Source organism: Cotesia glomerata, linkage group LG3, assembly GCF_020080835.1.
Source record: "Cotesia glomerata isolate CgM1 linkage group LG3, MPM_Cglom_v2.3, whole genome shotgun sequence".
Lineage (NCBI taxonomy): Eukaryota > Metazoa > Arthropoda > Insecta > Hymenoptera > Braconidae > Cotesia > Cotesia glomerata.
Window position 1 is genome coordinate 20,141,561 of NC_058160.1, and position 27,154 is coordinate 20,168,714.

Here is a 27,154-nt window from a genome sequence, read left to right on the forward strand (position 1 = left end):
TGCATTCTTCCGTCCGAAATATTTTGATCACTATTATTTTATTCATATAAAAATTAATAACCAGTATTTACCATGGTGTTAAATTAAAAAAAAAAAATAGTAATAATAATAAGTATCAATGTGCTAAATGGATGAAAAAGTACGTTCGTTAATTAGCATAGTCGAATGATGGTTATCAGACGGTATAACTTTTTATTTGAAATAGGCTGAACTCGTCGAACGCGCAAACCACATGACCATTCACCATTTCATTTTTTCCCTCTCTCTATCTTTCTACTCTTTTTTTTAAAAAAAAATTTTCATTTTTTTTTAATTCCTTCCTCTCTACTTCTTTACCTTCATTTATCCACGCACCTGTGTAAGACACATCCGTACACGTAGTTATGAAATACACAACTACACCGCGATACTTGTGAGTGTCGACAGCCGCCCTCTGCCTCGACTAGACGAGCAGATGCCCCTAGGAATATATTATTCCGCTTTACTTCTAAAACGAGCAGCTTTCATGTTCACTCTTACGAGCTCAGTACTAGAGACTAATGGGTAAACGTGTTTCCCGAACAAAACATTGGTATTTTTTTTTTTTTTTTAATATATTATTTTGCAGTTTTACTTGCACTTAAATGCAAAAAAATTTGAAAAATAGTTAATCCTGCAGGCTGTGTGTAAGCCCAAAACGCTCCAAAAATTTCTTATTGCGAGTTTTTGAGCTCTTCGAGCCCAAAAATAGAACTATTATACATTTACGTACTTTTTGAGATTCGGATAGCTTAAATCTAGTGGTTGTGTTGGCAGAGCATTTTTTATATAATTTTAAGGTTGTTTATAGAGGTTGAGAGCTGATTAAATTTTGGAAGTGATCAGTACAGCGGTCGAGAAGTCATTCCAAAAAAACGTTTTTTCAAATTTTTACTTCCCAATTTTTTTTCAAGTCGTTGATTCTCATGGCGGGAAGTTAAAAAAAATAATAATATTAGTGAATTAAAAAAAAAAGATTTTTATTAATAGTCATTATCGTTATTCATTTATCTACTCAACGTTGAAGTCTAAAAAAAAAAGATTAATTAAAATAATATCCCGAGAAAATCTAAATTATTTTATTTATTTAATATTTATTTTAATTATTTTTGTTATGTTATCAAGTCCGCGCTCTAAAAGCTTCGGTAGATTGTCGCGTGCCACAAGTCAAGCCCACCTGCTCTCTACGAAAAAAGTTACTCGCCAACGGGCCACCGGATAACGAGAGAACGAAAGACTTTAAACTCGTGTCATGAAAAATTTTAGATCTCTCATGATAAAATTATATTCATTAGTATTTTATATATGAAAAAAAAATTATAAATTAATCTTTAGAACAACAAGATTAAATATAAATTTAAAACTATCGTGTGACTTAAATAAACAGTAGTTTTTTTATATAACCATAGTAAATTAAGTATTATTTTAAGCGTCTCCGTAATAAAATATTTATAAAAGTTTAGATATATTTTTTTCAACTTATATAAAAACAATCAAAAGTATTTCTTTAAATACCGAATTGATTATTATTAAACTAAAAACTGAATTTATTTTTCTAAACTTAGCAGAACTCAATTTTTAAGTTTAAAATTTTTTTTCAATTGATATGAAATTTAAACTGCTGAAATTTTTTATCAGAATAATTTAAAAATTCTTTCTAAAGAGTAAATTATTTTTTGATAAATATGATTTAAAAAAAGATACACTTAAAAAAAATGACTTTATTCAAGAGATCAAGTATTGAACCAAAGAATAATCATTCAAAAAAATTTTTTTGTCTTCAACCAAGCAAATGTTTCTTGGTTCAAATAAATTTTATTTGGTTCACGATTTTTTCTCCTGAATAAACTCAATTTTTCTATATCATTTTATTGAAGATAGAAATATATATTTCTACTAATAATTTATACTCAATTTGAAGTAATCAAACAAAACTTTCCGCCTGTAAAATACTATAAACAGACTTTTATAATCAACTAAAAAAATTTTTTTTAATGTCATTAATTTCAAGCTTATATCAGAAAATTCTACTAAAAAGACAAATTTGGAAAAAAATAAAAAATGTTTATCATTCATATTCTTTCCGTAGTAGCCCTTTAAATTATCTACATTTATGATTTCAATGTCACTGTCAAATGATGTATAATATTTAAAAGTTGAGCACCGCTGATAGCACACAGCCCGACAGAATTAATATATATGTAGTTTCAGTGTAAAAAGTGTTTGCGCGTCCGCAAGGAAGTGCTATCTTTAGTCATGGGACTGAATAAAGACGAAAGAGAGAGAAATTGAAAAAAAAAAAAAAAAAATTAAAAAAAAATACCCGTGTAGATATATCTATTTGTGTGTATTTACAGATGTACATATAATATTAGAATGACGATGTTTCTAATTCATGTTCTTTCCATTACATCCAGACTCACACATTACACATAAGCTCATATTAGCTTGTCAGTGGGTGATGTTTGATTCTCAGTACTCCCTCGATTCCTCTGGCATCTTCACCCCACCACCAAGCATCTACTAATATTTCCACCCCTCCTCATAAGCGCAGGAATGTGTCTCCTAGTCATTCTCCGTAATTTCGCGATACTTTTTCTTTCTTTAGCTTGTTGCTTGTTGAGGAACAACCTCAGCGACACGTGTTTGTTTTAGATACTAGGGCATTGACTTTCAGCAAATACCGACTAGAATCGTATTATGAATAGCTATGATATGCAACCTCAATAAACAACTATAGATTTTAATACATCTTATATTCATTTAAATCTAACATGTATTAACCATAAGCTATTGTAATTTTTTCTCACCAAACTAATTGTCTGTGTTCAAGTCACTTCTGTTAATGATTGATTACAAATATTCGAGACAAATTCAAAATGAAAGATTGAAACTTTTTTTTTAATCATGTAAGATAAAATTTGAGACTTGTTTAAAGAAAATTTTCGAATGTACACTTCTTAAAGATCGTACAATTTCATATAACAAATAATTGATATTGCTGACTTTTAGAGTAACTCAGAAAAAAAAAAATATTTTTCATAAATGATGACAGAAAAAAAACCAAAAATTTTTTTCAAATGTGCAAATTTTTATAATTTGTGTTGTACAAAAAATTAAGAATTGTAACGTAATTGAAATTTTAAATCTTTCGCGGCATTTTTGACTGATGAAAAAAAAATAAAACGCATGCGCTGTAACTACATAACCAGCTGATTTAAAGGACTCCCGCGCTGCTTAAAACTAAACTTCATTCAACTTAGAAATGGTTGCACAAGAGACAAACTAATTTTAGTTTTTCAATAATTATAATTAATTGACACCGAATTAAGCAACTATTTTCTGTACGACAATAATCAGATCAACTCTGAAGCTAATAAAAAAAAAATAATGACACTGCATGAAATATTTTGGTGACTATAGAGTGATTACAAACAAGATTCATACGCGCACAAAAATTTATATTTATTCTAATTTTTTTCAATCAGTTCTTTTTTCTAATAAAGTAAATAAAATTTTTGCTTATACTGTTCCTATGATACAAGTGCAATATTGATGTAACAGAAGCTTTTAATATTCATAAAAAAAAAAAATTTTTAATAACTGCATAAAATTTAAACTAAATAAAAAAAGTTAATTTTATTCTCGAAGTATTTTTTTCTTGTCATAATAATTTTTTTCTCAGCTCTTTATCGCTTTTTCTATCTCACGTTTTTTATTTTTTTGACTCTAACTCGCCATTCATGGGAACGACACTAACATCACATCGGGTCGTTGCGGTCCAACGAGAGAATCGCTCGTGGCCCAATCGTTGCTTTACGACTTCCGGGTGAGATCAACATCACATCTATATACACTCTACACAAAAATATATAAAAGGTCCTTCGATTACGATGAACACGAATAATAACACATATAATATATATATATATATATATATATATAAATAATTTTTAATAAAAATCAAGTGCTTTGAATTTGGTAAATTTGTAAGATAACATTTTAAAAAGTTAATAGAGTTGTTATCACAAGATATTTTAAATTGATTATAAAATACATATGTTAATTTTGAGATGCGCAATGCCATTGAGTAGAATAAGATTTACTTTACAAGAGACAGGTGTCAACGAACCATGTATATATTCTCAATCATATCTATATATGTATATAAAAATCCCTTATCTCAATTTTTTAACTTTTTATCCGTATACCTTTTTTTAATTTATAAAACACCTGCCAAGTCTTGCAAGACGATATGTGGTGACATGATTCAAAACTTTTTTTCTCGCCTCGTATCCTCGTTGATATTAATTATATTATAACTAGAATAGATTTTAAAAGTATCAGTTAGTTTTGATTTTCTTATAAAATTAGTCGAGCATTTAAAAAATCACCCAAAGAAATAAATAAATTTAAAAAATAAGCGCGAGAATAATGATCGTAGGAATTTAGAATCGAGAATAGAAGGAATAGAAGCAATATGTATAAAAGAAAGCAGACGACGTGCAGCTCCACTCGACATTTTAAAGAAATCGCAATAGCAACGTTCAACGGTTGTCATTAATCTTCGAACGGACGGATATTATTTTAATTCTTGAGTCGCGGTCTCGAGTCGGTTTCCGAGAACATCGGCTTTTGTCCCTCCGCCGGCGACTTAAACTTTTAAAGAGAGAAAGAGAGGGAAAATTGACCAAGTGATTTAATCTACGAATAGCAACCACTACACATCTTGCTGGGCCATCGGCGAGCTTAGCTACCTTTTTTTTTATTTTTTATTTTATTTTATTTCATTCTTCACTAAACGGAGTTAGAGTAAAAGTAAGAGAATGACTACTCGATTACTTATGTATAAATATGCATCGCTTATTATGTATTGCCAGTTGTATATATTCTATTTTCTCTTGGTCCTCTAATTATTTTTCTAACCTTCACTTTTTCCATTATCGGAATCTAAATTATTACCAAAAGTTACTTGAACTTTGCACACTTGGTTGAAAAAAAATTTATCTTTTTCCGCCCGCATCCCACCAACCGATTCCATTCATTAATTTTATTCCTTTTAGTATGTACAATGTACATACATATAAATTATGGTGGCTCAAAAAACTTGATTATTTTTTTCTGAAAGTTATTACAAGAATCATGATAAGAAGCATTAGACAGTTCTTTAAAGTTGAAAAATTTTTCCTGTCAAGCAATGCAAATGTAATTATTCAACTCATTTTTTTTTATACGATTAGTCTTGTTCATAGAATACTTGGGATCGTAAATAACTATATAATTCAGAGTCGCTCAATTATTATTACTAATCAATAAATAAATTTCATGAGTCTTCTATTTATAGGTACGTTTTTTTTCATGTGAATGTTCGTTAATGTACCAGCTGGTTCTTAGTTTAAGGAGTAAAGATGCCGCTAAATGAGCAATCGAATATACTTTTAATTAAAAATTTAATGTTTTTAAGTTGTTTAACTGGGCATAATTTAAAAGCATATTTCGATAAATCTTTTCCTTCTAATGATATTCAAAGTATTATTATTTATTTACTTACAAAATTCCAAAGTTAGGGAGTAAAATCATCAAAAATACTATATTTTTTTTGAGCTAATCATATTAACGTGTATTGATAGATACTCAACTCTCCGTTTCATAGTTTGGATTATTTACTTAATTCGTTGATAGACTCTTAGCTCTATCTGGAGGTTATTTTATCCAAAGACGTGAAAAACGAAATATATTTAAAGGGGAATCAAGGTTATCCGGTCAACTCTTGATGAGTGACGGAAATAGAATGATGATAAAAAACGAACTGTCGCTATGTAATATCTCACAAAAATAAAAATTTTAATATTTTTTTGATGTATAAAATAATTTAAAAAAATTACCTAAGCTAGAATCTAATCCAATTATTAAGTATACTATCGGCGTATGTACATAGTTGATTCAGTCAACTAACCTATTCGTTAAAGTACTCCATTATGCTGCTGTTGGTTCATGTACTTTTTAGCCATGTGATCTCACGCTGGGGACCCGCCGCTACGCAAAAGCGTAAGTAAAAAGCCCGCCAGAATAGTATAGTGGATAGAGGATGAAAGATAGAGGACAGAGGACAGAGGAGTATGTGGTAGAGGATAAGGAGCAGACAAAGAGGGAACAAGAAAAAGAAACAACTATAGAGGGCACGAGGAAGAAACAAATATCCCACAAGGCCAAACTCGCTTCACTGGAACAATTTTTAGTTTTTAAGTTTTAACGCGTCAAAAGTAAAAACGATTTTGCTTTTTAACCAAATATATAATCATAATAATGACACTGCACTGTCATAATTACTCAACCCGATACTTTATTTACTGTAAAACATTCAAATGAATTGTTTCCGCATTGCCAATTATTGTTTACGTTTGCTCTCTGCCGTAACCTTGACATAATTTACTTTTTTAAATACGAGATAACATTCTAGTGAATTATTTTATTGAAAAAGATATTTATGTGATCAATATAAATAATTGAATAATAACAATAATGATAATAACAATAAAACAGCATCGGCTATTTAGAGTTACTGCTAAATTGGCTGTATAGTATTCGACATTGGCCTGGAATGCGTTAACGGAAACCTGTTCTCAGTCTCATTCTCAGTATATTTAAACACCAACTAGAAAATCATTAATATCTTGTAATAAACAAGTTTTATCGTAACTAATAATAAAAACAATTGTTATTTTTATTATTTTTGTTGTTGTTGTTATTATTATTATCAAAATATAATTTATTTAAAGCCGTAAAATGGACAGCGGAGTAAAAAGGTCCATCATTGCAAGTATCGAATGCTACTAATCGGTGTTTACAATTCTATCTGCGGGATATATTTATGTTCTCTAGTAACTATACTTTTGAACAAAATAGCGCGAACAGAATTATTAGTTGCATTATAAAAATTCTCAACTGAAAAAATAATCTAATTATTATTGTTATCATTGCAGGTTATTAGATGAAGCTCTTCAAAATTATTTTCATGGTTCAAAAATATTTCTCTTGAACCAATTTAATTTTTATTTCAATGCACTTTTTCAAAAGTCAAAAAATAATGATAATATGATATAAATAATTTAACAACGATTATTTTTGCCAAAATTTGCAAAAAAGTTTTTTTTTATAAACAAATTAGAAAAGAAAATATTTTTGCTTAAAACCGCAGCTGTTAATTAACATGTATACATTTTTGTAAACACAATAATTATTCACTAACGTTATTAATGAATGCGTATTAATGTTTTTACTCCGATAAAAAAATATAATGTACTTTATAAATTAAAAAAATGTTAAATGTCAAGAAATAAAAAATTTTTTTTACAATCACATAAAGATTAGAGACGTGCAATTTAGCATTTTCAAAATTTTATGATATGTAAAATAAAAATTGAATGTATAGCAATTAAAAAAGGTATTGCCTAATTAATTAGCGCGTCTTTATAGCCCTGTTGTCTGGAGTAGAGGTGGCGTCGACTATAACAAATTAGGGAATGACCGGAAACATCGTTATGTGGCTCGCGAAATTACAGTGAGTTCTCTGAACCGACAAGGAATCGTGAATTTACACTCAAACCATACATGTATATGTATATATATAGTATACCAGTAAATTTTTTTTTGTACAATAGCTATACGCATAAGGATAGGTCAGAGGGAATAGAATATAATAGAAGAAGAATGAATATATATTAGGCAGTTTAGGGATTGAAAGTATGTATAGTATGGAGGCTAGACCTAAACCTTCATCTAAACAAAATTCATATATTTATTCGATTTATTTAGAGTACAAATATACTTAGACATAGTAAATTCAAGCTAGTCTTCCCTACTAGTAGTGTAGTTTCGTATAGTATAGAGAGTATGGTGTCGTAGTTTTTTGGTTTAGGGGAAGACTAAAAAGACCTTCAGTTCCCTGAGTGTAGGCCCCGAACCGGATGATGTCGACCTAGTACTGACCCACTATAAAAGCACTTGCTATCTTGCTTGTTCACCAGGACTTGGCCATTGGTAGCCTCTCCCTCGGAAGAGCCCGGTAACCTACTCTGGCAAACACTAGCTCTCCAAAACTCGCTTAGTCGTTTTACGTCTCTTTTTAGCTTAATCTCCCCTTTTTCATTCACCCTCTCTAAGTCTTCTCCCACTTCTTTCTAAGCCACTCACTCTCGCTTTTTTTTTTATCCCCAACTAGCTCTCCACTACACCCTCAAAATAACGTCTGTGTACTTTACTTCTTTCTTTCTTGCTTCCTTCTTTTCTTTCTAGGCATCCTTTACTTCTTTCTATAATTCTTTTATAGTCTCTCTTTCTCTTATACACACAAAGTAAAGATAAGTGTGCTTGAGAGAATAACCAACTAGTAGTATAGCATAGCAACTGCTGTTTCTGCATTTCTTACCTTCAAGCCCCATTCTCCACATATATTTTGTATAACGGGTGGCTCAATAACTTTCAAATTAACTTCAATATTCACATATTATTTATTTATTTTTTTATTTATTTTCAGTCTGAAAATTCAAAAATATATCAAAAATATTATATACACTAATATTTTAATTTTTATAAAATATGTTGTATGAAATTAAAAAAATAGTTATCCATAAGTGATAAATTAAAAAATAAAAAAAAGTAAATGTGTAGACTAGAATCTGAAAAATTATTTGGATTGATAGAGCAGCTGACATGTAATTAAATGATCGAGTGTTCTAATCCTGGCTTGGGCTATTTCGTATTTATTTATGTTACTGATACCAACAGATCTCAAATAATTTTTATGCATTTTTAATAAATAAATAATTATAACAAAAAATAAAAAAAAAACTACATATGTTGAAATGAAAAAAAAATTTTCATGCTTTTTTTTAGTACCAAATTTTTGCTTAATGATATATGGAATTAAAAATATTAATGAAGATTATTAAAATATTAAAAAAATTTATTAATTTTTCAAATTAATAAAATATGTATTGGAGTATGTAACACTTTGTTACTCGCTCATAACTATTTGAACAAAGTGGAACACTTTTCATACTGTAAAGGTACAGGAAATATAATATTATATTGTATTTGCGGTTTACAGTCGCAGTATTTGTGGTAAAAAAGTCATAAAAATTATTTTAAACTAATTTCTTATTTCGCTCATTAACTTTAAGACTTAATGTTTGTGATTGTTCCAAGAAAATTTTATGGGCAGAAATTTTTTCAATTTTTATACTTTTGATTTTTATTTATTACCACCTCAAAGTACTATTCCACGTGCGAACACCCGCAAATGGTCAATGCCCTCAGTAAAAGTAACCCAATAAAAACCATGCAAGATTGTAACAAGAAAAAAACCTGTACGAATAAAACTACTTGCATAGAAACACTTGCAAATATTGTTATAATATCTTGGGGTGGTTTTATAAGGGACAATTCGACACGGAATGTTTCTAAGTAGCCATCCAGTGGCAGTCATAATTTAATTTTATAACCATCTGGTTTTAAATATTTTTTATTAATATTAATTTTTGTAAGACTTGATATGTCAATTGATTTTTAATTATTAATTTTCTGCAATATTATTCGAGTTTTATTCAAACAATTAAAAGTTATAATTTAACAATTGAATTATAGTTCATTATGAAAAATAAGTAATTGGAGTAAATACTTAGACGTAACATATTGGTTTCAAAAAAAAATATATATAATGATTTATTAACAGCTGGTAGATGTTGAAAAAAAAAAATATAGGAAGAGTAGTAGTTTTTAGTTGTTCTCTATAACAAGCATAATGAGAAAAAAAAACGGTGTAAAAATGCATAAAGCTCGTGACCAAGATCACAGATACGTTCACATAACCTCTTGATCCTGATTAGAATATGAGTAGAGCTCAACTAGGCAAGTGAGGTTGTATTTAGCTACTCCTGTACCTTGTTTCTATACTATTCTATACTATATAGCTTGGTCACTCATTTGCTCTCTTTTTTATTCTTGCTCATACCACTTCAACTATTACTACTGCACGTGCAGCTTCCCGAATACACCCGGAAGCAAAGATGCTTTTCCAGTTTTGCATAACATCATTGTAAACCGGTAATTACTTTATGCACACAAGCTGCTTTTCCACACCATGAGAAACGGCTATTTCTTTTCTATAAATAGAACAGTTCGTCGTTACATTTTTGTTTTTCATTTTGTTTAGATTTTTCAATTTAACAAATATTTTTTATTTTGTATGAACCTTGTTTTTTCTAAATCTTTGAAACTTGAGTTGACAAAAAAATTGTAAAACTTATATTATGTTCAGTATTATTGAATTGATTCAATAATAAAGCCTAAAAAAATTGAATTGCATTATACCACAGTGCAAAATTTTGCGTCAGTGCGTTAAAAAAGTTAAAATAGAACATTTTTATGTTAAATATTCATCATTAAAATTTTTGACACGAATTTTTTGATGTAATGATAAAAAAATTTTCTATTCTGCGATCACTCTTTTTCATAAAATAAAAATATAAAACAAAATAAAAAGAAACCTCTGACTTTTGTCCTCGTATAAATAATATAAGCCACAATCAATACTTAAACTTGCCCAACACCTTAAAACTTTCCGTTAATTATCATTTATTTTTCAAAACTTCGATCAATTTTTCAACAAATGAAATTTTTTAAATCACTTAATAAATATCTCAAACTCTTCTTCACTATAGTTAATACTATTTAAAATTATACCTAAAGTCAATAACTTTATAAACTTTTCTTTGGTACTGTTTAACCATTTGTTTGTTTTTTAGATCTTGATACTGCTTTTTAAATTGAGTTATTACTTATTACCATCACTGAATGTTGCGCGCGCGATCTTGCGTGTGTCTTCTCCACTTATTGTGTAATAATATGAACATTTTTATTTATATTTTTATGCCCCAGCCAATCAGATATTTAAAAAAAAATTTTTCTTTAAATATTTTTTGTGCTTTTAATTATAGAATTTTTCAAGTAATAACTGGGATAAAAATATATACAGTAATAATCACTCTGTAGTTCTGTAGACACATTCTCACAAAATAAAAAACACTTAAAGAATTACTTTACGGATACTGAGATGTAACGTGTCGAACAAAAACTAAGAAATTACAGTTTCAGAAATTAAAACAATTTTTCAAGTGATTTTTTTTTGTATTACAAAACTCTTTTTATTTATTTGTGCTACATAAGTGAAAAACATATACATCTTTAATGTTACAAAACACTAATAAATCGCAAAACAATCTACAAATTTGATTTTTATTTTACTTCCTTAGTATATCTGGATAATTTCCGATTTCTGGTATTTACAAATTTTTTTTTTTCATTTACGTAAATGATAATTCTCATTATTGGAATCAAAAATCTTTTTATTGTAAAAATTTTGAACTACACAATATTACATTTTTCTTTTTTGTATTTTGTCGTACTTTTACTTCTGAATGCAACATTCAATTGACTAATACATAATAAAAAAAAAACAAGATCTTTTAACAATAGATATGGATTTGATGTATGTATTTTTGACAATAAAATTTTTTGTTAAGGCTATCATTTCAGTCGTTCGTTTTTGATTCATTATATTTAAATTGACATTTTAATTAAATTATACACATGAGTTGAGCGTTTCTGGAGTTGTCAGTATACAGTTAAATGCTCTTAAATGCTCAAGTGAAAAGGGGAAATACTTGATTTATACTCACTATTTGATGAGCTAAAGCGAGTTAAAATTCCTTTATAATAATTTTCTGCATTCTCCGATTATTTGACTGATATTAAATTCAAAATCATACATAAACTTTTTATGAATTAGTTTCCTATCTGGTTTCGAAATTATACAACATGATTACTCAAATGTTAATTCGTTAAAAATGCGGGCTTACTGTTATAAAAAAAAAAAAAAAAAAAAAAAAAAACTATTGTGCTATTAAATTAATTATAATATTTTATCAAATTTAATGATGTCTTACTAATTATTGTGACATTATTTTCAGGATACACGTATCTTGGATCAGCTTTGGTGGTTGAACCTTCAGTTGCTAGTGGGTCAAAAAAGCGGTGAGTAAGAAGCAATGATAATTGAGCATGAAAATCTTATCTAATTTAAATAATAATGTATAAAACTATTTTATGTCTTTTTTTCCATAAATTGGATGATAATATATTAGCTGTAATATGTGAATGAGAATCCTATAATATAAAATTGATGATTGAACTGAAGTTAGTTTAGTATCGAAAATCTCGAAAGAATAGTTACTGAATCCGTATTGGTTAGGATTAAAGCACGCGCGTATGCGCGCAATTTGAATTACTAGTTTTCCATCTAAAGAAGACGAACATGTAAATGATAAAACTATAAATTAATGATAAAAACGATTTATACAATTTTTCTTAATATAAAAATTTTTTTCATTATCTAAACATTATCTTGTCATTGACATTTAATGATTACTTACACGGAAAAAAGTAAACTGTAATATTCACTCGGATTCCGGTTAATTTTTATAGTTTCAAACAGTAAAGCGGACATCGGGGTGGCAAAAATATAAATATTACAGAACTTAATGTAGAAAGTATAAAAGCCACAATTTATAATTTAATATCCAAAATAAGTGATTAGTAGCTGTCACTATAGTAAATAACGACTCTTTCATCTTAAAAAATTACAGTTTCAAACAGTAAAAATTGCCATTTTAATATATAGTCCATATTATGATGAGAAGGGGAACTCAGATGAAAGAGAAGGGGGTCTCACTCTGGAAGAATTTAACATTTGAAACAGTAAAAATTATACTTTTAAAATATACATTTTACCAGTCCAAGCAAGTCAATAATTAGTTTGATTTTTAGCGTTGCGTTTAACATTAACCATTTTACTTTGTAAATATTGACATTGCTTGTATTAGAAATTTACTAACTTTACTTTATACTTTTAACATATCATTGCGATTATTTTTTAGGTACAAAATGATAAATATCAAAGTCTGAATTCTTAATTATTATACTTTAACATTTAGACATTTACATGGCGAATATTACTGTTTGAAATAGTATTTTCTTCCATGTAAAGAGTAAATTGTAACGTTTAAATGGTAAATATTATAAAGTGAATAGTAAAATCCCGATTTCACTGTTTGAAATGGTAATTTTTAGCAGTTGATCATTACTTATTATAAATCGACTGTTATTTATTACAGTTTACTTTTTTCCGTGTATCACTAAGAGATTGTTATCTGAAGCAAACTGCGGTAGTTGGGAATTTTAATGATTCTCTTAAGAGGTTGAAAAAACAGACGAATTTAGTACGAATTACTGTTGTTCTAATAACGATATTTGGGAGCCGCTGGTGCAACAACGATCAAAACGCGGACTCCTCCCTCTCCAGTTTGCGAACCAAACATTTAAAAAAGTGTGACACCTGCCTTTTTCTGAGCTACTATACTCTTCATATTCCAGTGCTTTAGAAACTAATGTAAAAGAGAGTAGTACATATATAACATAACAGCCGAATGAAAAAAATATATGACAGAGAGTAGTCCGCTCGTGCCACACAACCGCGATCAATTATTTCTTTTTCATTCCTTTTTACTCTTCATCTTAATACTTATTCTTTTTTATTGTCCATTTTATGTCAAAAAAAAAATACTTGCACTAAAATTATTGCACAACTTACGCGCGAAGTGCCCAACTTGGTTTACATTCTTACAAGATTTTATTTGCCCCTTTCCACCCACATAAATTCATTTCTATAGATTTCAAATTGTACTAAAATAGTGTAAAAGTATATGCTTTAACTAAAAAATTTAATTTTATTCGAATATTTTTGATGAAATGAAAATTACAACCCTTGTTTAGGATTCTTTTGTGAATTTGTAAAAATCTCTTACTTTGTACATATGTATAAAAAATAAATATTTTTGAAATTTTCGGACAATAATATCTTTTAAACAAATCAATGTGTCAAACGATTTTGTGACCTGCTATAAGCTATCGATATGTATCAGTCAAACCTTTGTTGTTAAAAATGTAATCATGTGAGCATTAGTTCAAGAAATTAGTAAGGTTGGGATATCTAGTATAAGAAATCTCAAAGATTCCAATCATTTAGAATGTAATAATTAGCGTGTAAAGAGTTCTTGTCCGAGTTCATTATCTTTTACAATTTCACTCAAAATCAGTAAAATTGTACTAAGTAAATTTAGCCAACACTTCTATAAAAATTCTTTAAGATTTTGAAAAAGAATGTAATGATGCTAGTGCATAGTATGAAGTTAAATAACAATAAAATATGAAGAGAGTGTATCATAACGAGATTATGATGGGCAAGCTAATCATAGAAGTAGTTAAACTTGTAACATTTAGTCGTAAAAAGATAGAAATTATTCTATTGGTTAGATTCAACTCTTCTTTGGCCCTCTTGACTATACTGAGCTACATTGCCAATACATTGGATATGTTTCAAATATGGAGCACAACCTGAACTAAGAGAACAAGATGAACAATAAAAAGTATATAGAGAGAAACAAGTTGAAAGTGGTTAACTGGCATAAGAGAAGATAGAAGCAAGAACCAAGAACTAGTTTAAATTAGGGTTTCGCCCTTTCATTGGGACCAACGGCACTGTCAGTGGATTCTATAGTTACTATTATACTTTCTCACTTATTTTCTATCGCGATTCTATTCGCTACGTTATATTTTTCTCAAGTATGCATTCTAAGTGAATTGAAAACTAAGTGTGAGAACCAGCATAAGGACTTTTGTCTACGTCAATCATGTGAAGTGAACTGCAACGCAGTTCTTCATCTAAGTCAACTTTATTCAATATTATTTTAATATATTTAAAGCTTATTTTTCAACTATTAATTTTTTTTTAACCCTTTAAATAGAGAAGACCAAAATATTTAAATGTGACCCTTTCTTATTGCTAAAGATTCTTTTTTAAAGAAAATCATTTTACATTCAAAATAGTTTTTTCACAGTTATATCATACACATAAAAAAATAATCGGTAGCGTCTACCGATTGGTACTCGATTGACTCAACCGATTTTTTTTCGGTAGACAACCGAAAAAATCGGTAACCTCATATAAAATAAGCTCATAATACTAGGATAAAAACTTAATCTCTTAAAAAAATTAAACATTGTATCCGGTGCATTAAGATTAAAGCTTAAATAATATGCACACAGACATAACAATAAATTTTAATTGTTTTTCATTAATATATACTGAAAAAAAAAATTATCTCAAATCAAGAGAAAATAATTCTTCAACCAAGAAAATAATTTTGAAGAGTTTCAATCAAGTAAAATTCAATTCAATTCGTCAATTATGTAACAATTCACTTAAACTAAGGAAAATTTTTTAGTTTAAAAATTTTTCTACTTAAATCAAGAACGATAAAGTTCTCCAAAATTGTTTTCTTGATTCAAGTTAATTTTTTTTCTATGTAGGGATAAAAAAACGGATGAGACGGGGTACTAAAAAAATCAAATTAAAAAAATTTTCTTTCTTAAATGAAAACTCCTAGAATATTTAAAAGTGGATTAAAAGTATAGCTTAACGTTATTTTCCGCGAGCTTTTTTTTCTAAAATGTTTCTAAAGTAATTTTTATTGTCGATCAAAAGAAATTTTATTTTTAACTAAGATTTTGCTTTTTCATAATTTTTTTTTCAGACAACGTAAAAAATATTCTCTTTTAACATTTTTTAAAGGCTTTGGACAATGTTTAATTCAAGGAGCAAATCTTAGTTCCTTAATTTTTTATAAAACTTTGATCAATCGATCCTGAAAAAAAAAAAAAACTTAATACATTGATCGACAAATTCACAGGACTATTAAGAGTATGTTGGTCTGTAAAAACACCTCAAAATATTAGATTTCTCATTCATAGCAGCAAAGATGCAATTATTTTATCGAAATTTTGGACGATTTACTCATATTGAGCTTATCAAACCGATGAAAGGGTAGAAAAAAATTTTTTTCATCAAAAATCATAAAAAGATCTTGTGGGAAATTCATTTTAGTTCTGATACTGCCGTTTAATTTTTGATGCTACCTTTGATAACTAAAATAACAGTATAGAATAATAAAAGAATATTCTTTCATCCAAAGCCGGAAATTAACGTTTTTTTTCGTGCTATTCCTTAGATTTGCATGAGGACTGTGTTACTTGGAAAAATTTCGAACACTGATTGAAGGATTTCTTAGTATTTAAAAAGATTTCTTTGTATTTAAGAAATCATTTCTTAAACATCACTTCTTAATATTTAAAAAATATTTCTTAAATACAAAGAAATATTTCTTAAATATTAAGAAATATAAATACTAAGAAATATTTCTTAAATACAAAGAAATATTTCTTAAATACTAAGAAATATTTTTTAAATGCTAAGAAATGATGTTTAAGAAATGATTTCTTAAATACAAAGAAATCTTCTTAAATACAAAGAAATCTTCTTAAATGCTAAGAAATCCTTCTATCAGTGAATAGAACGAAAGATCCAAAAACGAGAATCTTAGCAGAAGAACTCTGTTTGTATCTTGACATCAATTTTTAGTATGACGAGCTTATATGTAATTGATACCGAATCTGTACTTCTTCATTATTGAAGCCGATTTTTTTGGTTGAGTCTACCGAGTGCCAATCGGTAGACGCTACCAATTATTTTTTTCCGTGTTCTTTTCGTCATTTACACTTTTGTGGTAGATTACTTAGTTTTCGAGATATTCCAATTGCACAACTTGCCCTTCCGATCAACTAGATACACGGAACGAAAATTATAAGAACTTGTCCTATATATTATGGAATAGTTCCCATAGTACAGGAAAAGTTTCTATTAAATCAGACTACGTTATCGTCATTTTATAAAGGAGGGAGAAAGATTTTAATTTAAGTATTAATTGTGTTCCAATTAGAACAATATTCTAAACAACTTATTTAATATAAATTGTAATAAAACTAAAAAAACAATATTAGTTCATTTCGAGACTATTTTGCTCCAAATTTTTATTTTTAATCATTTTAAATAATTAAATCATCTTGAATGAAGCGGAAGAATTTATATTCAAATTCAATTTCTTTGAACCAAGGATAATTTTTTAGTTCAAGTTTTTGTGCTTGATTCAAGACGTTCAAATTCTTTACAATGATGTTCTCGGTTCACGATTAATGCTTGAGAATCAAGTTAGTTATTTATGTGTGATAAAAGCCTCAAATAAAGTAAAACGAATACAATCTCAAATTACAAATGATTTTTCGGAGAACTTATTTTGTCTCACATTTGAAGATTTTTATTTTTCAATATTATTGCCAAATATTTGATGAAGAACTAAATCAAAATAAAAGTAGTGAAAAAATTAAACGAATGAGCATCTTTTACTTAAGGAGCCCGTTTTGCCTCCCTTTCCTCTTCTTAACATTTATTTTCATTTTTGGATCCATGAAATCGTATATTTAATTATCAAATTAATGAAAATAAAAATAGTAAAGTGTTTCATAATATATAGAGTAAGATAGTTGGTAAATGAGTTAGAAGTTATTGAGGATTGAAAAAAATTATGAGGTACGTGATAGCAAAGTGGAGTATCCATATGTTTAATGTGCAGCCACAAGAAACTCAGGCGTGCGGAAACTCGGTACAGTAGTATCTAACCACAGAACACAATGTAGACACGTGTGTGCATCATTATTAAAAGTTTGCATGTGCATCGTTTGCAATAGAACAGACCCTTATTCGCCACAAGCGGCATCTACCCATCTTATGTGAGTTCCAGGTATGCTTAACCACTTTTTACTTTGTATGCAACATTTCAATGTGCAATGTACAATGCAAGTACAAATACCTCGACAAATACCACAGCAAACCAATACGGTGATTTGCATTTCGAGGATTAGCATAATAATGCAATAAGTGCATCCCTAGTTTGTTACACGAGTCAATTACATTTAGTTAGCTTTTAATAAACTCTCTCTTATATGTATAATACCTAACAAGATGTGAGACCCTTTTTCATTTTACTTTACTCCTTTTTTTCCGGTACTGCAAATTGTAAGGGGATATTTACTGTACGCATGCACTTTACTCAATTGCGCAAGGTGACAAAGCTGTTAGTAATCCCCTTTACTTGCTCTTATTTTACATTCAATCCTATTTTTATCCAAACATCTCATGTATTTATGTGTACTCAAATACTGTATCAACATGTGTTCATAATTTAAAGAAGATTAAATAATCGTAATCACAAAAACAGGTTGATTCAATTAAATCAAAATTATCAGTTAACGTTAGACAATTAATGTATTATGTAAAATCTAAATTTAACGTACATTGTCTTGAAAGGTTATGGATAAACAACATGTTTCACTCTTATTATGTTATTTTATTTTCCGTGTACCCCTATAAAAAATTAATATTTATTTTGTAATATAGATTTTATGTTATTTTTTTCTTTAATTATTTTATTATGAGAAACGAACGTATACTGAAAAAAAAAAAAAAAAAAAAAAAAAAAAAAAACTTTAATCAAAAAAAAAAAATTAATTCTGAAGAGTTTCAGTGTCTTAAATCAAGAAAAATTTCTTAGTTTAAGAATTGTTCTACTTAAATCACGAAAATGAAATTTTTCAAAATTATTTACTTTATTCAAGTGTAGTTTTTTGTCTGTATATTAAAAAATATGCATTAAAAAAGTTGGTGTATGATAATGTTTCATTTTTAGATGATGAGAGAATAAACTAATGAAATATTGCATGTAGTAAAATGATATAGCATCACCCTCTTCTCTGCAAACATGTAGTAGATTTAATATAAAAGTATTTTATACATGATTTATATAAAGCCATTTATAGAATATGAATAATCTGTGATACAGTAATGTAAATTGAAAATAATAATATATAAATGCTTATACATGCAATCTAATCATAGAGTCAATAATGAAATAATTCATTGAGTATAATACATTCTTTAATTACCGACTGGTTTTTTTTACTTAACGAAAGTATTAGAAAAAGTATAGATATTATTTTGCATAAAAAGAATAAAATTTTAATGTGTTTGTATGTAATACATCCAGAGAAAAAAGCTATTTTGATCCAAGAAAAATGTTTTTCGTTCAAAAGAATTCGTTGGGAAGGAAAAAATTATTCTCGTCATCAAATGATCTTTTTATTTTTTTTTCACACACTAATAGAAAAGTTAAGGGTTCATTTTGGTTCCGGCCATTGAAAAAAAAAAAGCAAATGTTCATTATTTTTCTACGCAGAAACTATTATAGATATTAATATAAATTTTATTCAGCTTAACACATACACTCTCGAATAACATAAAGAAATATCTAACTTTATTTTTTTTTATATTTTTTACATGAATAAACAGCGAGTGAACGGAGCTCCACCAAAAGTTGGTATGTCGCTTATGTAATTGATAACTTGATACTGATTCATCTAAAACACAAACAAAAACCAAAATTATATATCTTCAATATATAAGTAACTATGGCAGGAACTACGGAAATCAATATTGATCAATAAAAACAAAATAACTGAGATTAAAAAAAAAAAAAAAACTTAAAAATGAGTCTTTTTCCCAGTTTTTAATCCTAAAAAAATAGTAGAAATCAAAATGTTCATCTGTTTGTAGTTCGTGCCACATTTAATACTATGTAGAATACGTGGTTCAAATTTCATTAAGATCGGGTCAGTGATTCCAAAGATACCATTTACGTAACCAGAAAACATAGTATTGAAATGAACGCGTTTAAAGTCTTTTTAATTAAAAAAAAAAAAAAAAAAAAACTTACCTAAAGTCAATCAGCGATGCTAGCATCATATAAAATCTCTTCAATCTGTTTGAAAGTTTTATTTTCTTTCACTCGAATATCCACATAAACTTCATAAAATAATATAATTACATTGGTCCGATAGTTATTTGGAAATTTTAACAAAATACTTGTAGATATATGTACTTTTGAAAAATGTAAAAAAAAAAATAATTTTAAAAGTTACAAACCAGAATGATCCCTTAATTTGATTCACAAAAACAAATTTTGAACCAAGCTAGAAGACTATTTTGAAGAAAATGTGTTCCTTGAGTTAAGGGAGAAAATTCTTGAGCCAAGAATAATTTCTTGAATCAAATTAACTTTTCTATCAATGTAAAAATTTCATTTTATTAATGTCATAAATTTTATAATGTAAGCATTAAAATTTTACGATGTAAGCATTAAAATATTACCTTTACAAGAATAAAGATCCGTACACTACTTTATACGTACACGGAGAGAAAAATGTGGAAATCATTCCTATAATTTTAATGAAATATTTTCCTATACCATTTTAGGAGCGATTGCTTAAATTATGGGAATTATACCCATAATTTTTGGGAAACGTTACTATAATTATGGAAATGGTTCCTATAATTATAGGAACGATATCTATAATTATAACTGTAATATCGGCATGATTCCCATAATATATAGGAATGGTTCCCATAATATATAGGAATAGTTTCCATAATATTATAGGAATAGTTTCCATAATATTATAGGAATGGTTCCTATAATATTATGGGAACCATTCTCACAATATTATAGGAATGATGCCTAATAATATTGGAGTAATTTTTTTTCACACAACTGTGGTATTTAATTAATTATTTTTAACTGAATTTATTTTTTTTTGATTAAGTGATTCTTTTTTTATAATATATAAATTCATAAAAAAGTTATCAGTAATAATATTTATTATTATTATCATTATTAAAATAATCAGTTGTAGCAGTTGATATTTTTTTAATCTTTAATGGTATACATGCTTGTAAATTAAAATAAAATTAATTTAAAAAAAAAAAAAATTAGAAAAACGGTAGACCCTTAAGGCCATCCGTGTAACTTCCCGCTAATTTCATACCTAGGTGCTTAAAATTGCACTTATGATGTTTTTGAGCTCTTTGAGCTCAAAAGTCTGATAGAAGTTGGATAGAACACAATTTTTCAAATTTTCAAACTGCAGTAACTTTTGAATAAATGAATTGATTTTTACGCGGTTGGCAGCATTCGACGCAATTTTTTAAGCCCTATAAATAATCTGTAAGTTTAGTTTGATCGAACCAGGAATTTCGGAGTAATTCTGAAAAAACACTTTTTTCGGTTTTCTTTCGTCAACGATAACTCACGAACGAATGAACCGATTTTAACCAGACCGGTGGCGATCGACGTGGTTTTTTTATCTTAAGAGCTGATTAGTTTTTGGAATCGATCGGTAGAGCTGTTTGAAAGTTATTCCAAAAAATGTCGGAGTTATGTTGAAAAAATCCTTGTTTCCAAATATTTCGTCGAGGATATCTCTCGAACCAATCAACCGATTTTTACGTTCTTGGCGGCGATCGACGCGGTTTTTTGAGCTCTAAAAATTATTTTATTTCACCAGCTAAGTATTTGACTAAGTATGCAAGATTCATTAAAATCAAGAAATAGTATTTTTCTATATTTTTTTCCGACGTTAACTTGTCAACGTTGATAGTAGCAGAAATATAATACAGTCGAATGTAAAAAGATATGACAGTCAAGTGTAACTTTGTCGGTATCTCAACGGCGGCGCTGCCGTATGATTCTCTAAAACTTGGAAAATAAGTGTCGTTTATTTTCGATTAAGGTAGTTCTTTCCCAACCTATAGTTTATGCTACTGCTGTCTTTGTCACTCGCTAGTGCCGCCTCTCTTACAGGCTATTGCTCACTTACTTCCACTTTATTTGTTTACTTTACTAGTTTATCAATGATTTCTCAAAAACTATGTGGTAGGGAATTCCAGAACTTTGTAGGGTAATTATATATGTATTAATCTAAGTAATATTAGTTTTTCGTGAAATTCTTAAAATTTCTTCAATACAAAAATAATAAAACTTCGCGGTTTTCTCTCTCTTCTCCCATACCACCTGTGTAAAAATGTCATTTTCAATTGCAATTATCTTCGGTTAGACGTGGTAAATCGTCTCTAAATTTTAACAGCGTGTGTATTATGTATTTAAATACTTCTATACGGAGTTTGGGAGATTTCTTGAATTTTTGCTTTTTGGGCCTAACTACCTTAAGAATAATAAATCATCGAAAAATTTAATTCCAGAAAATAGAATTGAACACTTTATTTGATTCAATTAGATACAATAGTGATAATATTTTAGCCACTGCCTATCACAGTAACCATTTTTAAAAGTTCAATACATGTGTATTGTAGTGCAAAATATTTTTGAATATTATCCATCATCATTTAATACATAAATTATATTGTAATATAAATTACGAATTTAATAAAATCAATTGTTAGAAATAAAAATTCACAGACTAAAAATTAAATAATAAAAGCAGAATATCGCCATTGGCGCTAACCGCGGGATGCATATTCCTCTTCCAGTAGTCCATGCACTTCGAACCACCCGTTTTCCCCTTCGCACTCAAACAGGCAATTGTCGGATACGGCGCGTGCCAACCTCGTGCAATTCCCCTACTCTAACCACTCCCCCAACGTGTTGCAGCTTCACCCTTTTCGCAAACGCACGCTCATCGTTTACATCACTCTCTTCCTTTTTCTCTTTCGCTTTCCTGGCTCTCTTCTTTCAAGTAAAATCTCAGTGCTTCTCCCACTATTATGCACTTTGCACTTGTTGCATATTACCGAGCGCATGCTCTCTTAAATCATCCAGGTAAAAAAAATAACAGTTTCACAGAAGCACTAAGTGCATAGTTTGCTGTTGGAAGTAAGCCAATTTTCATTCTTATTCAATTTAAGCTCCATTCATTCGGCTGATATCATATCGTATTACATTATCGGTTGATACTGTTGATTTATATTCAATATTTGAATAAAAGAAAATTTTCATCTATCGTTTTATGTAAATAATTTTATGTAAAAATTACGCTTTGCACGCACTGATAAAAAAGTTAACTTGATTTAAGAAACACATTTTCTTCAAAATGGTGTTCTTGGTTCAAGATTTTTTTCTAATAATATAATAATTAATTTTAAATTTAAAGTTTAAATTCAAATTCGAAATGAAAACTAAAAAACAAAAAAAAATCTGTACATCAGAATTTCTGTTCAAAGTCAAATCAACAATTAAATTGATGTTGAGAAAAAAATGCTTTCATTGAAAAATTTTTTTGCATTTTTTATAATTATCGAGTATACTTTTTTTGCCTGAAGATCTTCAGTTCGAACTGATCGAATCGATTACAAAAATTTTCATTTAATTCAAACAAAGCTACTTATTCATTCATCTATTATAATGAAGTCAGCTATTGATACTCCTTTGTGTTCTTTTTTTGTTAAAGAAATATTTATCAATTAAAAAATTTTATTTATATTGAGTCTATTTTATCAACAAAAAAAGGTGAATCAAGTTATTTTTTTTCTTAAAAATTCTCCCTCCGTGTAGTCTTGATGATTGAGACCGTTTTTTACTTGTGTTAACAACAGTTCCCATTTGTTTCTCAACTCACTCTCATTGAGAGAAACTGTACCATCTTTGTTGCACTTATACAGTAAATCGAAAATTAAAAAATCAGATTTCTTGTTATCAAATGAAAAATTTCATAAAAGCACTCTGAAAAGAGAAATTGAATATCAGAGCCTTTTTTTTTAATTTTTTTATTCGTTTGAAATAAATTAATGATTCTACCATACCACGAAATGCCTCTTAATAATAATTGATATTTTGGAGTACACCATGCTATGTATGTTTTATGTATCAAGCGTAGCTAAAGAATTTTGAACAACCATCATATTGGTGTACATCGCATCGCGTTTCATTAATGTCTATAATTTCACTAAGTGCGTAAATTGCATTCGATTAAAACAAAATTGCCTCAAGTTTTGATATGGTAGTCTTTTAAACGGGCACTTTTTATCGATTCATTTTAATATGAAAACCTCTGCATATATTTACGAAAATTATGATTATGTAAAATGTACATAAAATTCTTGCATCACCTTTTGTTTATCTTACATAAAGAAAGTTTCGGAGTAAGGATAGTAATTGCTCCTTTTTTTTTTTTTTTAATTTCCAACTATTTCCACTGAAACTTTTTTGTAGTAAAAACAAGAGTAAACATCGCAACAAGAATAATTAATTTTTATTTTTTCATTCCTCTTCTGTTTTTTTCAATCGAATAATCGATCTAGATTAATTTAAATAAATGAATAATTTTTAGCAAAACATTACTTCAGTGCATGAATACGCAAATGTACATGACTCTCTAATGCTATGTATGATGAGAAAAGTCGTTGTATTGTACGTAAATATTTATAACAAGATTAAAGAAATAATAGTGGCTTTGTTAGTGACCAGTTTAATCGTTGAAGCTTCATCTAGCACGATGAGTATATTAGCTGCGGTGTAATACTAAGAGCAAACAAAAAAGTAGATCTGTAGGTTCTAAAAACTAGGAGTCGAGATTTTTAAAGCCCTTGTATGTAGTTTACTTTATTTCGTTGTAATACACCTGAGGAGAAAACAATACGGTATGCATGAATTGAAACAGGGTAAAAAATTAGATCAAGCTCGTCATCTTCATTTCTAAAACGTTTGTGCGAAAGAAATCTTGTTTTTTTTTTTTTTTTTTTTTCTATTATTGTTTGTTCTTCTGTTATTTCACGTGTCAACGCGCTAGAACATAGACAGTTCGTTCTTCAAAGGAATATAATATATATAATCTTATAAAGTCGTGTAAGACAGCTGATCTTCAAAGATATTTAAATTTTACTTATAATATCAATGATACTAAGCCGCAGGCTTAGTTTAATTTACATTTTAGCTGATGTAAGTACATAGTATAGCAAAAAGAATATTATCCGAATAATGTAGTCTATTATTTTAGAGTTGGCTTTATTAATGATCAAGAAGAAATGTCAAGTCCGGATGAAGTATTCTCTGGGTAGAAAATAACGTTGCTACCTACGATAAATACGAGTAAATATTGTTGACATTTTCATTATTTTTATTAAAGTTATTACATATTAGTTTTGTGGAATCAAATTTTTTCAATTCTCCGGAGAAACTTGCCCTCCAGTTTTATGAAACTGGATTGTTTTAACTTTTGTTAAAACACAATCACAAAATTATTATCACTGCAAATTTACACAGTAAAAAATTTTTCGTCAAATTTAACACAAAAATTTGTGTTGATGACTTTTTTTACACAATTTGTGTTAAATCAACACTCTATTGTGTTGAATCAACATACTAAAATGTTAAGTTCTACACACTAAAATATTAAATTCTACACAAACATTTTTACACTTTACACAATGACGAAAAATTTTTTACTGTGTAATTAGCCAGTATTTGGGGGAGTGCTTTAACTGATTATTACTTTTTGTGGTTTTTTAACATCTTATTAGTTTACCTTGGCTCTACGATGAACGAATTTACCAAAATTTTGGAAAAATTCTTGAAAAAAAATTAGGAAAACGGTTGACCCTAAAGGCCATCCCTGCAACTTCCCGCTAATTCCTTTAATACCTGGGCGCTTAAAATTGCACCTACGAAGTTTTTGAGCTCTTCGAGCTCAAAAATATAATCTATGTGTTGTTTTGAGCTCTCCAAACTCAAAAAGATACCTTTTCTATGCTTTTGAGCTCTTTGAGCTCAAAAGTCTGATAAAAGTTTCATAGAACATTATTTTTTGAATTTTCAAACCGCAATATTATAATATTTTAACGAATTTTCAAAAGTATATACGGAGATTGAATGTAAAATTTAATTTCAGTAAACAGGCGACTCATTGCAATACGGATTACATACATTTATTATATACTTGATAACATATATTTTTAGGAACAAAAAACATACTTTTTTTGCATGAGTTGCAAGAATGTAATTGCCAAGTATATTGAAAGTATAAACAACTACATACGAAAAATTGAAATCTTATCTGCAGGTGATATAATGAAAGCCGTTTGAGCGTCTGTTAATTATCGCGAAATTAAAGTACGCTGACGTGCAATAATTATTATTATCTTGGCTTTGTTGAGTCCATTCTTCTTCTCTCTTATACATGCACAAATACATGTATATATTTTTAAAACGTCTGGGCCCACAATCATTGTTCCGCTGAAACTAAAAATACTCCCAGGGCAATCGTAAACTTTAGCTTCATTCTGAAAAACAACACTCGAGAAGTTAAGAATAATAAAGAAAAGAAAGTTCTGGTAAGGCGCGATTTTTCAGGTGCATCAATCTCAAAGCAACCGACACCTGCCTGTTAACATTAAGTACGCGTCGCTAAAAATTAACGTAATAAGATTTCACGTTTTAAATGATGCACCTGGTTTAGTATCAAGTCTCAACTTCAATCACTTTTTAAACAATAAATTATTTACGTAATTATTGTTCATTATCGACGAGCTATTCTCATCTCATTCATATTTTGATTAATCATAATATTTAAATTATAATTGTTATTAAAATAAGCAATAAGTATTGATAGCACGGACGATAATCAATTATGGGCATCCGATATTCGTAAATTAATTTTGTGAAAAAAAGCTAAGTTTCATACACTAATCGAATCTGCAAAAACTTCCTAAGTTGATGTATTTCGACACGACATTTATTTATAATAAATTGGCGTCTTAAGGGCCTACAAAAATCCAGTTGAAAAATAATCAAAGGGCTCTTTGTTGTCTTGCAATGAGGATAAGACTTGCACGAAGATTGGAAGTGACTTTACAACCACGAAGACAGCTAAAATGGCTGTGTATAAAAAGAAATTGAACGGGTTTTTCAGCGAATCGAAATTACGCAAAAGGGCATGGAGTACAGAAAGGTCTGATAAGGGTGATATTTACCCGACCAGAAATTTAAGTTCGGCGGTGGTTCGTTTCGAATTAGGCATGCCGAATTCCAAGTTCGCGCTGAACCAGGAAGGCAAAGTTGGCCCACGTCCCGGAAGTAACGCAGTCGCGAGTTTGGGCGTAACTTGGCTTCCGACTTAAGCGAAGGTTTGGAAACCACACTTGCTGGTGACTATCCAAGCCTCATTCGGTCCGAATTTGGCTACCTAACTAGGCAGTAATTCAGAAACTAAATTCGCACGGAAGAAT

The 27,154-nt window shown here is 28.6% G+C and overlaps 1 protein-coding gene across 2 annotated transcripts in view; it reads left to right on the forward strand.

Moving 5' to 3' along the window:
- Positions 1 to 27,154, forward strand: part of LOC123260954 (insulin-like growth factor 2 mRNA-binding protein 2) — a 158,912-nt gene that overhangs the window by 65,891 nt on the left and 65,867 nt on the right. For both annotated transcript variants that reach the window (XM_044722362.1, XM_044722361.1), the window contains exon 2: positions 12,048 to 12,111. In XM_044722362.1, coding sequence (XP_044578297.1) covers positions 12,048 to 12,111 — 64 coding nt within the window. The remainder of the gene's footprint in view (positions 1 to 12,047; positions 12,112 to 27,154) is intronic.